This window comes from Gorilla gorilla, chromosome 17 (assembly GCF_029281585.2).
Source record: "Gorilla gorilla gorilla isolate KB3781 chromosome 17, NHGRI_mGorGor1-v2.1_pri, whole genome shotgun sequence".
In the NCBI taxonomy this organism is placed as follows: domain Eukaryota; kingdom Metazoa; phylum Chordata; class Mammalia; order Primates; family Hominidae; genus Gorilla; species Gorilla gorilla.
In genome coordinates this window covers 104,247,730-104,264,337 of record NC_073241.2, presented here as the reverse complement: position 1 = coordinate 104,264,337, position 16,608 = coordinate 104,247,730, and the positions used below count along the sequence as shown (strand labels likewise).

Genomic DNA, 16,608 nt, shown 5'->3' with positions numbered 1-16,608 from the left:
AGTTTATATGGAAAGTATATAGGTTACAAGAGAAGTCTACCTTCCTATGTGTTGACTTTTTACTTTCAAAATGAATTTTTAAAATGTATTTAGTAGGTACTACATAAAAAGAAGCCTAAAAACAAATCACTGTGGTCATGCCCTCAAAGAGGATATGATTTGACAAGACAAGAGTTGTGTATGTTAAGAGCACTAACAAAAAGCTGCGCTGTGCTGCATAAAAGAAAACGTGAACATTTAGAAAAGGTTGAAAACCCACCGTGTCCACTTAGAGGACTGCTGCGTCTGCCCTTCAGTGACTCTTCAACTGCTAATGACCTGAAATTGTCTTGCTTTCCACATTATTCCAAATGCTTTTCTAACTTCTACTGATTTCAAATCATGTTAACAGTAAACTTACATATTGATATGCCACTGCTTCGGATATATTTATCGTGTGAGATTTTCACCCAGAGTTACACTTGCTCCTTCTGTTTCAGGACTGTGAATAACTCCCCATGCTTTGTTCACCTTTCATGTTTCCCACATTCCTGTCCACTTAAATTACAACTCTATTCTAATCTCCAATCATATTATCTACAACCAATAACCAACTTTAACATCTTCCTTTCTACCCTCCACTCTATAGAAAAACAATGAACATCACAAGGAAGAAATGGTAGGAAGTGACACTGAACTTTTTCATTCAGAAACCCAAATGAGTTCTTCAGAATTTAGCATTTCAGGAACAGTCCCACTGACTTTGAGTTTGTGCAGTGATTCAAACACAAGGCTGAGCTGGACTGTCACCCACATCACAGGAAGGAGGGCAGGGCTTCCAGCAAGGGCAAGCCCTGGAGAACCTGGATTTCTCCCTGATTCTTTTTCTTTAGCCCCAAAGAGAAAAAGTAATACATTTCCTTAACTGTTTCATATCATCATATACCGATACATTGCTGGTATAAAGAAGGAGAAGAGAAAGTGCATGAGAAACACAGAGCAACTGGAAGATTTTCCTCTGCTATCTTCACCACGCTAAATGCTCATAGAAGTAAAATAAAACTTAGTAAGTTTACTCAATTATTATATGCCTTACAATGGGAGCAGATGAAGAACGAACATGCTAAAGTCTCTGAGCTAAAAACATGCAGCAGGCTTTAGTGGTTGCCTCCCCTTCAATGAAATAGAAATAATCCAGCAGGATACTCCTAGGGCTTTGGGGAAAGGGCCTTCGTGGCCACAGAAGTCTGGCATATATCAGTACACAAAACTAGAGGTGTGTCCTGACTAAAGGGATTCTCCGAGTCTTTAATATGCTGATGACTGTGAGTGTGAAGGGACTGGATAGGGGATACAATATGGAGAGTATCTCCCAAACATATGTGACTACCAAAACATTTTTTCAAAGTTGATATTCTGAGCATCAAGCAGTATTTTCAATCTATTCAATATTGCTTGATGCTCAGAATCTGAAAATAAAAATGCAGAATTAGCCTTACATATTGAATCACTTCCTTTCACTAATCTCCTGCCTGGATGGCAGAGTAGAAATTCTTCTCATTTTTATCTTCCACTCTGAAATAAATATAGACCCCCGAACTCTTCATCGCTACATATTTATTCCCTCATAGGAAAACTTTTATTCTTTCCACTTCTGTTAACTCACTAGGTGTAGCAAAGTGAGATGTTGCAAAACCAGAAAAGGCAGATGGATGAAAAACTTCTGAGGAAAAAAAGATCTTTAAGGAAATACAACAGAAAAATGGAGCCTAACCAACCTCCAAAAATCCAAGCCATCATTTTTTTAGAGTGGTTAGGTACAGTAAAAATGGTAGACAGAAATATATTCCCAAAAAAGGATATGAACTCTATAAAATAATACATACAACTTTGGCTTGAAATACGTTGTCTAGAAAAAAATATTACCTGACAAATCAAGCAATTTAAGTATTTACATATATATGTGTGCATATATGAACAATTTACTGTATTTTTCTAGTTGAAAGCTTTTCAAATTTAAGGTGATGTACATAAAATTTTTACTGAAGCAGCATCATGTTTCACAATATTTCTGAGAGTTCAAGCCGGAACCTGGCTTTACTTGGGACAATCTAATAATGTCTAAGGGAAAAAGACTAGATTTAAAACAACAACTTTTGGCATTCATGTATAGGAGCACAGTTTAGTGGGCAGTCTGGCAGGCCTGGTCACATAAGTCACCACAAGCTCTTAGACTCACCTAGGGTATTAGAGGTGGGGCAAGGGCAGCCATAAAATTTAAACACTATGTAAGTGTCTGAAAGATTCCATCCTCCACACCTGGCATACTGCAGGCACTGGTGGGTGATCCATCCCATGGAGAGGTAGAGGGGGAAGGCGCAACATATGATAAGAGAGTTCATTTTTCGGGAGCTCTTGTCAATCCAATATTTATACTACGTTGCCATAGGCAAGAGTGAACTTACTTATCTTTGAAAAGTCTTTCAAAAAAATGTTTCCTAGCTTTAACTCTATGCTGTACAGAGCTCCCTAAGTCTACAGTTGCTGAGTATTAATCGAAAAATGCATACTTTATTAATTTTATTAAGTCGTACAAAGAGAATGTAAACCTTTTATAATTCGAAAGTTCTGTGATCACCTTTGAAGAAAAAGTAATAGAGAAGAGTCACTGACGATGAGGGACCACTGAATTTATTTAATAATCTATGTCCATTTTTACAAAAATGCTCCATGTAATCCATTTAAAAATAATAACTGGTTTATTTCAGTGCCAGCACACAATGCTTCCCTTTGTCCCTTGTAAGTCTCTCAAACGTCTTATTTTAAAGGAATATATAGTACTCCCGGAAGACATTTTCCCATTTCTATTCTCTTCGACTCCTGCGAGCCCTTGTTCTGTGTGATAAGGCAATCTCCTCCGGGATCTGAGCTGTGTAGTTTTGCACCACGAGTGACAAGGACTCGACTTGAATAACTGCTGTGCGCAGGTTGTAATTATGTCAGCTGGAGTGTTGAACAAGGGGACTGATTAATGTGAGCCCCGGCCCAGGCGCAGTCCCTATCAAAACCTCCGCGCAGGCCAGCAGTGGGGACGGGTTAAAGCAAAAAGACAAAACATGCTGTAACGTCCATGATAGATGAATTGCTCCAACAGTCTTCAGGCAGATGTTCCAGGACAGTATAATATACAATTACTCTGCCTTATCACCTTCCCAGGGACAATAAAGCTTCCTCCTTCTATAGCTCATGTGAGTGAAGGCAAAATTAGTTTTACTTTTACAACACGGACTCACTTATCATGTTGCCTTGATTGTGCTTTTACAGCTAAGGAAAACATATATTCCACTTTTAAACTAAAAAAAAAAAAAAAAAAAACCTTAAAAATAAAACTGAAACCTTGTGTTGACTCTTTTTTACATAACAACATACAGTGTTTTAAAAGACTGTTTTGTTAAAAAGAGAGGCAAGGAAGGTAATAATATATGTGTGCATGTGTAGTTAAAGCAAGTGCATACACACAGCTCAAGAAGAGCTGGATTGCGTAATCATTACATTAATAACATCCTTGTTCAAAGGCCACACAGAAGTCATGAATTGGAAGGAACATGTAATTAAAAATATATATATGCTGATATTGTCCGTATATTTCTTAGGCATGGCACACGGGCCCTTGGGCCTGGGAGGATGGTTCCAGATGACACACTTGCTCATCACAGCCACTCCCACTCTGCGTCTTCTGGTTCTCTTTTTCTTAGAAATGCTATGCTAGCCTAGTACAGGGAAGCCTCCTCATAATGTAACAAAACATTGTCACCGATGCTAGAAGTAACCTACTGTAGGAGCACTGTGGTGATTATTTCTACCATCTTTATTTGTACTTGCAGAAATGGTGCCAAAAGTTTGAGAGAATATGTACAAAACAGAACGATCTCAATTTGCAAAGGGAAATACATCATTATTTTTAAGGCTGAAAAACAAGCTAAAACCTAAAATGGAGATGCAGCCATAACAATCTCGTGGTAATCATAATTCATAATGAAACGAAGCAGCAACAATTCCAACAGAATCAAAGGAAACCCATACAAAATGCTAGTGAACGCAAAAAATAGCATCCATCAACCGGTGGGGCCATATATATGACTTATTTCCACTTTTTAGTGGTTTAATACAACTGACACCAACACTCAGCAGTTATAATGCACCCTAAGTCATGGAAACAAATCACGTTCCCTATCTCAGCCTACAGGGTGATATGTTTGCCTTCCCTGTTCACATTATACACACACTAACTTCACCACCAGGATCCTTATTATCACATTCCTCTTGTAGGACACACTCCAAGAGAATTACATATTTCTAGAAAAAAAAACGGCAATTTGAAGAAGGTAGGGAACAATTTAAAACAGTCTTCAATAGAAATTTTAGCACATAAGAACACAGAAAATATATAATTAAGTTCATGCTTGGTAAAATGTAACATGATGTTCATAACTACTTGGAATAAGCTGAACAAAAGATAGGTGAAAACAAATTGAACAGCTGTAAATACATGCAGGAGTCAGGTGGCATCAAGAGAAATGACTGGGTGCTCTTCGACTGGCTTATGATGTCATTAGAGTGTCCTGTTAGACTTACTGATCTTAGAAAAACCTGAGACATTAGCAAAAATTGTTTAAAATTAGTCACAGAAAAGATGTCACAGTTTAAAAGATTATATTTAAAGCGAGTGTTTGTTACATGATTACACTAAATTGTTAGCTAGCAGCAAGCAACTTGTTAAATTAGTGAAACACAGCTGAAGTAATATAGGCTTCTGTAAGAATTCTCCATATGGGGCAAATAAAACCCCACCTTTTGGGGTGTATAGGTAGGGAGGAGACAGAATATACCATGACATCGCTTCTGTTTTCTTGACTCAAAACTCCGACCACAATGAAGATAAAATGTGGTGCCATGCAGTACCCCCAAAAGGTGGGAAGTTCTTATCGCAGCCACATGAAATGACAGGGAAGGCCTGAAGCCACAGTTCTCCATGTGCAGAGAGACGACCCACAGGACAATAGTGAGGCACTGGCTCAACTCGGGAGTGTTCTGAGAAGTCCTCAGAGGATCTAACTATTAGCAGTGCCCCTGCTTCACCAACCCTAATCACGTATACACTGTACTAGCCATCACGAATGACGCAGTTTTCAGCCTCACTGTTTCAATGGACATTTAAACATCTGGCACATAAACATTAAAGTACATTTCAGAAGGTGATTTTACGCAAACAAATGAATGAATGCCAACACAAAGACAGCGCGCATCCGTCTACCTGCCTTCAGCTGCACCCTCTGTCTTTCCCTCTGGCCCAGTGTTTTCACAGAGCCGCCTCAAGGCAAAGTTTCTGTGAACACCAGGCAACAGGCAAGCTTATCATTTCTGCACTTCTCTCCACTTACCTGTTTTCTGTTCTCACTACTTTACTAAAACGGGTCTTCCCAAGAGAATCTGAGATCCAGTGGCTGTGGCTGGCGGGCTGCACTCTCCTATTTCATCAACACCTGGCACGCCGCCCACTCTTTGCTTGGTGTATGACACCTCTCTTTCCTGGAGGTCCCTCCCCTGTCTGTGAGCCTGCTTCTCTGTCTCCCATATAGGCTATTTGCCTCTCTTCTTGTTTCACTTTTTCACATTTTCCAAGGAAAACATCAATCACATCAAGTTCCACATAGATTAGTATGGAACTATACACCTATTGACCTGGTTTCATTTGGATATCACATGGGCATCTCATAGGCAGCTCATCCCAGACCATCCTTTTCCTAAAGGACATCCTCCTCCAGGAGAGAGGACCTCCCTGACTGGCACGGTCACTCACCCAGCAGCCCTGACCAGCACTCCCGAAGGATGGCGTGCAGCTCTCTGTCACCCTCTCCTCAGTCCATTCACTGGGCCCACAGATCCATTCGTTCACCTTCCCATCACCTGCCACTCTCTGCCCTTCCATCACAGCATTAGTTTAAGGTGATTTTCTGCGTGTACCTTTGCAATTGTCTTTTAAATGGTCTCCTGTCTCCTGTTGGATCCCTCTCTGACTCATTATTTGTACTGCACCAGTGATTTTGCAAAGTTAAGTGTGATTATGTCATTTTCCTGCTCAACATCCTCCACTGGCTCCCTACTGCTTTTGGAGGAAAACAGACCATCCAGCATGGACAGTGGAGAGAAACCCACACAGACTTCCTGCTGTCTTTTACCACAGAATCTCAGGTGACCTACAATCCAGGCTTGTCCGAGTGAAAAGAACTTGAAATCAAAGGAAAAGTATAATTTGGGAGTGCAGAGTGGAACAGAGTCTTAGTTTTAACTCAAACATATCTGAGGTTTTTAGATTGGAACAAATTTATGAAATTCAAATGTCAACCACTTTTCCCCCAGACACTTCAATCCAAAATATTAATTTCCATATTTAAGCACAAAATTTGAAATTTATGTTTTCTCTCAATGGAAAAAATCTTGTTTTATGACATTTCATGTATGTGTTAAAAGTTGTAATTTAAGATGAAGAAACAAAATGTACTGAAAGAAAATACCATGTCAAGTTAATCAACATATACTCAAGACCTACACAGAGATCTCCAAATGGTGCCCTAGCTAATATTAAAGATACAAAATGAGGACCAGGTTGTTTACAAAGATTCAGGCCATAATAATTAAAAATAAGAGATTAAAGTTTAAAGAGTAAGAGGAAAGATTAATATTAGGTTAAAATTATCCACAGAGAAAAGTATCAGGTTACACATTGCATTATTGAATAAGGAATTCTAGTTTATTTGAATTATTGCTCACTTGCAGTTCTGCAGCTGGCAACAGCGTAACATTGTTTCACCAAAACAAAACAAAACCTCAGAAGTAGTTCTTTTTCTAGAACTTCTAATAAATATAGTTAAGTATGAAAATAATATGAATAGGAAAAAAAATCCAACAAAAAATTTGTGCTACATTCCCTAATTAAGAAGACAAAGATGTAAAATTTATAAAAGATATAATATTGTCTTAAAGAAATTCTTAGGGATAAGCCAAAATATACACAATAAATGCTACCACACAGAAGGCAGCATCTTATGCCTAAAGGGAGTGGAATGAGTCAGACACGCTGATACATAAGCTGCTCTGTCTTCCTCTGCTTCATAAAAACGACGGCATCACCATTTTCCAAATGTTCAAAGTTTGTCTTTCTGTCTTTCACATTTTTTCTACAGGCTCCAGACAGGCAATATTTCAGAATATGTGGAAACAAAGAAGCTGAAAATAAAATGAAATAACTAGTATCTTAGCATTCTGACCAAATTAGTGAAAACTGATTTGTACATAAAGTACAAACTTTTATATACTTCGAAGTTATTCTGTCGTTGCTATTTTCCACCAATAGTACTTGCAAAAATTGGGTTATTTTCTCTCAGATCCACAGCTGAGTCTACACCCAACCCCACACTGTAGGGATGCATAGGTGACTTCTGTCAGCTCCTCCTGGAGATTAGAGAGTTTTCCTAATAAGCTACACTGTATGAGCTTCTATTGCTGGAAGATATAGATAGTTACATAGTAAAGTGTTTTGTTGTGTGATAATAGCTCTAGTGTCTAAGGAATAACTTATTATGCAAGAGACTATTGCCCAAAAAAAATTTTTCTATTTTTTTCATCTCTAAGGCCTTTCTTTCTTCCACAATATATACAGATATATCTAACTACTACCCAAGGGACTGTCCATAGTAATTCCTTGTAGAAAGACCATCCCCAAAGATAGCTTTGGTCCTTTTATAATGACTGGATTTGGGATTCAACAACAGCAGGTTTAATAAACATGTTTATCTGGATTCTACTTAAAGAGATAGCAGAGGGAATGCATGTTCACTTTGTGTTCAAAATGACTCTTCTAATTAATCTGTGATCCCAATGCCTATTTAAGCTACATCAACAAACAAAGCAACTTATTTGTAACTGATCAACAAAAAGTAGGATCTCTGATACTTTTTCTTTTAAAGACATGTGAACCAATTTATAATTTTTAATGCTGTAGAATCTATTTGTTTTCAAGTTTGTAAGATCTTTTACTTAAACAAGGTTGTTTTGTTTTTTAAGATAAAATTTAACAATATTAACTAAAGACCTAGTGTAAATGCTTGTGCTATATCAGCACAGAGCCTCTTAGGCTGAAAACAAAAATTTTAAAAAGCCTATGTACTTGTGTGTTAGAGGGCAGGAAAGAAAATTATGAATAAAGCAAGCTGAATATGAAAGTAACACTAGATAAAAAACATTATACAAAATACAACACCAAATAAAAAATTAGAACTGATGAGATAAAATTCACTAATGAAATGGGCAGAGAAAAATAGGAAATATTTCATTCAGGAAGAACTCAAGTTCTGCTGCAAAGAATTGTCAGAAAAAAAGGAAGAATAGATTAACACATAGTACAACATTCACACTTCATTATGGAACACCTGAACAGACGATACAATTAAGAGGACATTCATTTTATTTTATTAGGGAACCCCTCAAAAAAATCCCACCTAAACTTGCCAGGAACTTCTACTCCACGTGAAAGGGAGTACACCGGTATAAAGTGCCATCATAACACAAGCTAGGAGAACCTTTCAAAGCAATCTTTATGCTTGCCAGGACAAAACAGTTTCGCAAACCAGCCACCACACTGACATCTACCTGTGGCTGGCTGAACTGTGTGCAGGTGACAAGCAGGAAGGGGCGATCTGACCAGGAGCAAGCACTGCACAGACAGTTCAGGGGACACATTTGTCTTTCAGAAATTCATCACAATTTGAAGAAGGCCTTGGAATCATTATTAGCCTAAGAAAAGTTTGGAAAGTAACTGGAATTGTAGGCTTTCAAAGTAATCTCACCCTGGGACATTTGTATTTTTATTCCATCGACTAGACTGGCAGTTACAATAGAGTAAAATATAAAGACATATAGACTTGAGGTAAATGACATAATGAAAACGTGTTGACTGGTACTTTAAATGACAAAAATAGTTTCGATTTAAAGTCTGTTCTGATCAAACCAGGTTTGTGGCATTGATCAAACTGCTTCAAATCTCAATTATATCTAACATTAATTCTAGACATTTTCATTTTGATTATTTTTACGGGATCCCTTTATTCTTTAAGAACTTCAAAATCACCCAAAAGAAATAAATGAAACCTCTGATTCTTTGGAAGATTGTGTACTGTTCATTTTGGTATATATAATTTCACTTCTCTCAGCAAATACAATATACTGCTACAGAGATCAAGATCTATTTTTTCTCATTGTCTGCATTCAGGGGCAAAACCACATTTGTTCTATCCACTGCTTCTTGTGATACAGCCTATGCGCCTGCACAGGAAGCAAAAGGAAAACTGAAAGTCTCTGAAGAGATTATCCAAAAGAAGAAAATTATTCCCTGTGGAGTGAGTCGCCCTAACTCAGGAGGCTGCTGAAACAAGTGGCAGAACAGAACAATGAATCCCATTGTATACTGAATTCTTAATGCCACAGTACCTAAGAAGGCTTGCCTTATTACGTAGCTATGCATTATCAACATAAAGTGTTTATACAAGAAAATTGTACAGAAATGTATACTGTTATCTATGACCTGAAAAACATGTTTTATAACTGAGATATTTTAGATAAATATATGTTTAAAAAATTAAACTCAACTTTCAGGAGAAATGAAAACTATAAATACAATTTTTTTTGTCATTGCATCTTAAAACTTCCTTAAAAATGCTTCCAGCAATATGCAAAGTTCAGACAAAATTCTATTAAATTAAAAGTATGTTTGGCAAAAATTTTCAAGGATGTCGATACATATATCAAATGGTGGTAAAGAACAGCAAATTTGCCCTGCATCAGTCACACGTGTAAGAACTTGGGAAATTTGATTAGAAATACTCAACAAAATGTTTAGATGTGAAATCAAAGAGACACTGGAGACTATTACAAAATGTAAGCACATTTCTAGTTGAGCATCACTATCTGAATTACAATGTTACTTGAAATATCTTTTGACTTCCCCTCACCCAAAAAAGAAAAAAAAAATCCTCTTAAGATCAAAAAGTACTTTGTAGAAGTCATTAACACTGGTTAAGAGCTATATCGGCCATAAGTAGGGGGAAAAATACCCAAAGTGTATTTCCAACAAATCTAGCAAGATGACGAGGTAAATCTTCAATATGAGGCAGGGACTGCAGATTCTATTCTTCTGCTTCACGAGATACAGACTTTCTACTCAGGGTTATGATGTCAAGTAATGAATAAAAAAGAAAAATAGAGAAAATTATAGATAGTTAAAAAAAATTAAAAAGGGTATGTAAGGTTAGAAGTACTAAGGAAGTGACACAGTTAAGGAAAACTCTGGCCAAAACTAGTCTGAAGGAACACTGATGCTATCCCAATTTCAATAATAGAGACACAATATGCAGATGATAAAACTGTCAGAGTCTGGCTTGACATTTCAGTTTTCTGCAATTTACTAAATTAACATTTAAAGTGTAATGTAGGGTTATCCTTAATATTTTTATACTACAGGTAGTATTTCTGTGTTACTTTTCATGACTTATCAGTGCTTTACTGTGTAATATGCATTTATTATATATCCCCTATAAATCATAGAGAAGAAATGGAAGAAATAAGTTTCACATAAACAAAAGCCCAGTTGAGGCCACTGAAGTGAAGCACATCCACTCTGATGTGGAAGCCAATGTGATGAGTGAAACAGAATGTAGTTCAATATTAAAAAACCCTATGTTTTGGAAAGTAGGAATTTTAAGCTATTCCAACGTTTACTTACTATAACACACTAATTTTTTTCTATTTCATTCTCATTAATACAGAGGTGACATGTAACAAAGAAAAATAAAAACATAGAAAAATGTTATTTTTTTTCATTTTAATGCAGAAACAAATCTAAAGAATTCGCTACAGAAATAATATTCTAGACCAGTGTGCTATGAATCTAATTTGTGCTTTGAAATTATCACGAATAGTAACTAATGGCAAAAAAGTTTTGGAGTAATGATTGAATATACTGATTTGTAATGGATTAGACTTTTGGATATTTTAGACAGTAAAAGCTAATGAAGGGGGTACACGTTTACATTTAAATAGAATGAGATGTCATTGCCTAAATTAATAATGCAAACTTGAAAAATAGCCTCAGGTTCAAAAGACCAATTATAAAGTTATTTTGTAAACAAATCTATATTTGTATTTTTCATGAATAATTATAACTACTAGTATTTCTCCACTAATGTTCAATTTATAAAATGAGAAATACATTTTCAAATGAAACTTAAATAATATTTCAGTTTCTAATGATGGTAAGCTGCCTGCAAATTAAGTGTTAATAATGGCAAATATAGGAATACTCCACAGGAATAATTTTTATCTATTGATATTATACAAATAAAAACATAAAACTAGAAGTTAAATATTTTGAACAGTAAAATATTATGAAAATAAACCAGTGAGATAAATATGAAAATAAACAATTTTCTTCTTAGGAAATATGTGATCATCTTAAAGACTTATTAAATATATGAAAATAATACATATTCAAATTCATTTATGCTGTGAAAGAATACATTTATGTGAGGTAGATATGGGATCCTGTTCCTACTATCGTATGCAACAAAAACAATCTTTAGAAACTTAACTATCTGCTCATTTTTAAATCTTTTTTTCATCACATCAACAAGAAAGTAAAGATATCTGTTCGAACCATATTTCATTCATAGTCTCTCACTTCAGAAGTATTCAAACTTTTGCAAGTTTTTTATACTCCCGGTCAAGGTGAACTTGCCTTTTGTTCACTAGTAAAAGAAAGCCTATTCATAGGTACACAGAATGGTGAAGCTGTCCCAGGAACAGAAAGTGTTCAAACCATTTACTTTCATTAATAATCAAATTATTCAGAAGTTTTAAATAAAGATTAAAAATTACTCCTTTATAATGCACATTAAGCATTTCAAAGGGAAATCTGGTAGCTATCACTGGATTTCAATGTCATAAGTCTTTTATTTATAGAACAGTAACAATATAGTTAGAAAACACCATCCTCTTAAATGTAGTACCTGACAGAGGTACAACATGGATGGGATCCAGCTGGCCCAAATGCGGTCCTAAACAGAAGTGAGGCTATTTCAGGGAGATAACTTGAATAACGGACGAGTAATATGATCTCAACCTTAGTAAAAAGTATAATACATTTTCAAACCAAGAAAACCTGAAATACTGTGAAATACTTGTATGCATAAATGAGTCTACCAAAGCACAGTACTGATCAGAGGAAAAAAAATCACAACCTTTCCAGTCATACTATCAAAAGCCTTAAATCGTGCTTCTAGAAATGCCATTTTAAAAAATCTGGAACATGCACAGACTTAGGCACGAGCATTTTCAGGGTAAAAGCCTGAAAACGGCCTATGTGTCTAAAGCCTTAATAAATTCATTATTGTGCATCAATGTAACTTGGGGCCATGCACAGATTAAAATTACATTTCAAAACAGTGGTTTAAAAACTAGGCATTTTGAAGCTGTAAAGTATTCTCAGCAATTATCCAACAATTGATTTTTGGATTTAATAAATTTTTAACTACTTCAAAAACTGTTTTTTTAAGAAAAGCATATTGGCAGGTATTCTAAACAACGTTTTAACACACTGAAGCCCTTCAGGGCATGAACACTCCTGCGTTCACTTGTTGAGCAGTCTCCTGAGATGGAAAGTTGAGGGGAAACCTGAAACCCTGATGAAACATTCACCTGAGATGACAGTGAAAACAAGGGCGGACGCTCATCAAGCGACTGACGTGGCCGACTCTCTCTAGGTGACTTCAAAGTGCTTCTCACCTAATATTTACCATAATCCTATGAGGTTGGTCCAGTAAGAACCCACAATTTCCAAAACAGAAAGTGGCGTTTCCCTCAATAGTTTGACCACGGTCCCACAGCTAAGGAGTGCTGAGCCCAGGTTCTCCACACGGCTTGCACTCCTCATGACACCCTTGTGCTGTGCTCATACCAAACGCAGACAGAAACTGGATGCTGCGGCTAATTGGCAATTGTTATCAACAACTCCTCCTATTTAAAAACTGGTGGCTTGTCAAAACAGTCTTGTGCTATTTTTAATGTTACAATAAGTAAATATAGATTATAATGATTAACTCTACTTATAAGTGGGTAGATAACACTTTTCTGTTTTATTTGTGGAATTTTATACATAATCTTGTTTGAAATCAGAATCCTGCTACTTGAAAATAAAAGTTTGAAGTCTACAAATTAGTTATATAGGAGAATAATTATTGACACAGAAAGGTATTTAGAATTTTTTAAGTATAAAAAATAAAATATATACTGAAACGAAAAAATCCCCCACCAACAACAGTAATAAAAACCTTATGCATATAGTAAAAACTGAATGGGTATAATCCTAAGAGGTAAGGGTGAAAATTAAAGGAAATTCTTGTAATTTTCTAATTGCTTTTCTGTGTTTTACAAGAACTCCAACTACTGCATGATCTCTTTAATAAGGAAAAAGAACATTTAATAATGTTTGTTTTTTAAAGAACCCATATATGAGCACCATAGAATTTCTATGTCTACCTCTAATTAGATCACCATTTTACCAAATTTCCAAGAAACACCAATCCAGTGTTAAGCGAAGACAGAACTCATAAAATGTTAAATGAATGAATAATTAATGAATGAAATATATCTGTAATATCTCTGTACTATATGATGACCTTTCACATAAAACAATGCAATAATGTAGCTAATAATGGAGATTATGGCAATATATTTGCTAAATGCGTAGGCTAGATCCACAGGAATACAAAAACCTAACTTTTTAAAGGTTTCAGGCTTAACATACATAATATTCAACAAAAGTGGGCTGCATTTAAAGACACACCCTCAATTTCACGTCATCATGTGGGTCGAGCGCAGGGGAGATCTTCAGCTCCAGGATAAGGAAGGCTCTCACCCTTGAGATCAGGCTTCTTAAAACAGACGTCATTCAGCCGCCTGCAAACTATGTGGGGTCCCACAGACCATCACATGGGGTCCAATCTCACTCTTGCAGGCTTCAGGCACAATGTGACCTGGCTGCAAGCTCTGTGCTCCACCTGATCTTCCACTACGCCTCTCTACACATACCTCACTCATCATGTACTTGAGAGGATGATTTAGCCTCGCCTGAGTCTATCTCACACTCTTCTGCACGAAGGCTTTGCTGCCGCCACTAGGTAACTCTGCTACCTGGCAGACATCACTCAGCCACTGTGGATGCAAGTGAGTGCACTGAACATCCATGACCTCCAAGATGCTTTCAGCACTAACATTCTACACGGTGTCATCCCCTCCTCATCCTTTCAGAACACACACGGATTGGGTCCTGGAAATAATTTGACCATTTTTTATGCCATGGCTGAGATGTTCTCTCCTCTGTGAGGACTTCACCTGGGCTCAACATAATCCTTCTTTATGTACTCCCCTGGCCTCTCTCTTTTCCCATTCAAATCTGTATTATAATTCCTTATAAACATTGAGTCACTTTTTATGTTATATCCTTAAAGGCAGGAAACATTTCTTGTATCATCTTCATTGCCATAAATGAGTGCTATACTCTAGACAAGATACCATAAATGGGTTGAATAACTGATTAATTAAAATGGTTTCCTTACTTTGAGAAATGCAATAAAATCACTGGAAAAGCAGTTGTAAGATAAAAGTATAAAATCTAAATGTTAAGATTATAGAAAATGGAAAAGAATGTTATGTTTTTTAAACAGTAACTAAATTATGCATGATATTATAATGGCAGATACATGTCATAAATTTGTCGAAACCCACAGAATGTTCACTGTCCATAGCGAATCCTAAATAAAAGTATAGACTCTGGGTGAGAATCATGTCAATGTAGGTTCATCAACTGTAACACATAGACCACCTGGTGGGGAATGTTGATAACGAAAGAGGCTCTACACGTGTGGGGTAGGGGATACACGACTCATTTCTCTACCATCCTCTCAATTTTATTGTGAACCTAAAACCACTTTAAAAAATAGTTTATTTTTAAAAGTCACTAAAATTAGGTAATTAGCTCCCAACCGAATATATGAACTCATGGTGATTAGAAAAACTACACTTCTAATTGGGATTTCACAGGCTTTTAATCCATCATGGCGGCCCACCTGATTTGACTGCTCAGTGACGAGTCATTACCTGTAGTCACACCAGGGGCATCTGTAGGGCTTTTCTCCAGTGTGGACACGTTTATGCCGAGTCAAATGGGACTGAGTTGTGGAGGCAAAGTTACACTCATCGCACTTGAAAGGTTTTTCTCCTGTAATATATCAAGAAATGTTATAGATGAATAATAATAACAACTGGAAATGAAGGAATAAACCTGGTATTGACAATTTAAAAAACATTTATTTCCATGAAATGTCAAGAATATGATTCAATGGACTCCACACATTTAGGACATTTGAATATTTATTCTCAGAGTGAGAAAATTAGAAGATATCATTGATTTTTGTTTCCATATTAGAATGTAAGCAAAGTATAGATTATATGGTCAAGGTTTATTTTACATAAACAGGAATCTAAATTCTAGGGATGGTTCAGCACTGCATTTAGAATGGTTTAATAAACCATGTTACATCAGAGCCATTACAAAAATCTTAGTGAGGTTAAAACCAAGGATAGGCATATAACAGAGATATACTGTGAATATATGATTTAAAACTGAGTAAAATCTTAACATTAGATATGAAGAAAAATAAAATCAAGCTACAAATGGGCACCACTTTAAAAAGTGTCAGAAGCAACAAAAAATATACTGTATTAAGCCGAGTAAAAAGAGGACCCAAAGAAATATTTAGAATATTTAATACCACATTAAAATATACCAACCCTGTGTAGATATAACAGATAGATACATAGACAGACAGATATAAGTAAATAGACAGACAGACAGACATAGCTACGCAGTGCTTAATGGCAGGGACAGGTTCTAAGAAATGCGTGACTAGGTGACTGCATTGTGGTGAGAATATCCTGCATGCACTTACACAAACCTAGACGAAACAACCTACTACACACCTACCTACATGGTGTAGCCTATTCCTCCTGGGCTACAAACCTGTACAGCATGCTACTGTACTAAATACTGTAGGCAACTGTAACACAGTAATAAGTATCTGTATATCTAAACACATCTAAACACAGAAAAAGTACAGTAAAAATACAGTGTTATCATCTCATAGGACCACCATTGTGTATGTGGTCTGTCGTTGACCAACAAGTTATGTGATGCCTGCCTATGTGTGTGTGTGAACGTGCTTATAAAGTGTAACCATTCTACCCATGAGAAGTTCATGGCTTGCAGAGGACACGAAGATAGTGAAATAGCATACTGGTATCTTGAACAAAGTATTTCCTTCATTTGACACCTCCCTCTCCTTTAAATCATTCCTACCCACCCCACACACATTCAAAGAATCACCAAGTCTTATCGGCTTTTAATTCCACTAGCTGCATTGGCTGATAGGCACTGAAAACAAGGATATTTAATTTTAATTA

General features: G+C 36.3%; 1 protein-coding gene across 2 annotated transcripts in view; it reads right to left on the bottom strand.

Annotated features, from left to right (window-relative positions):
- Positions 1-16,608, bottom strand: part of ZNF407 (zinc finger protein 407) — a 480,437-nt gene that overhangs the window by 164,339 nt on the left and 299,490 nt on the right. For both annotated transcript variants that reach the window (XM_004059553.5, XM_055368592.2), the window contains exon 7: positions 15,247-15,367. In XM_004059553.5, coding sequence (XP_004059601.3) covers positions 15,247-15,367 — 121 coding nt within the window. The remainder of the gene's footprint in view (positions 1-15,246; positions 15,368-16,608) is intronic.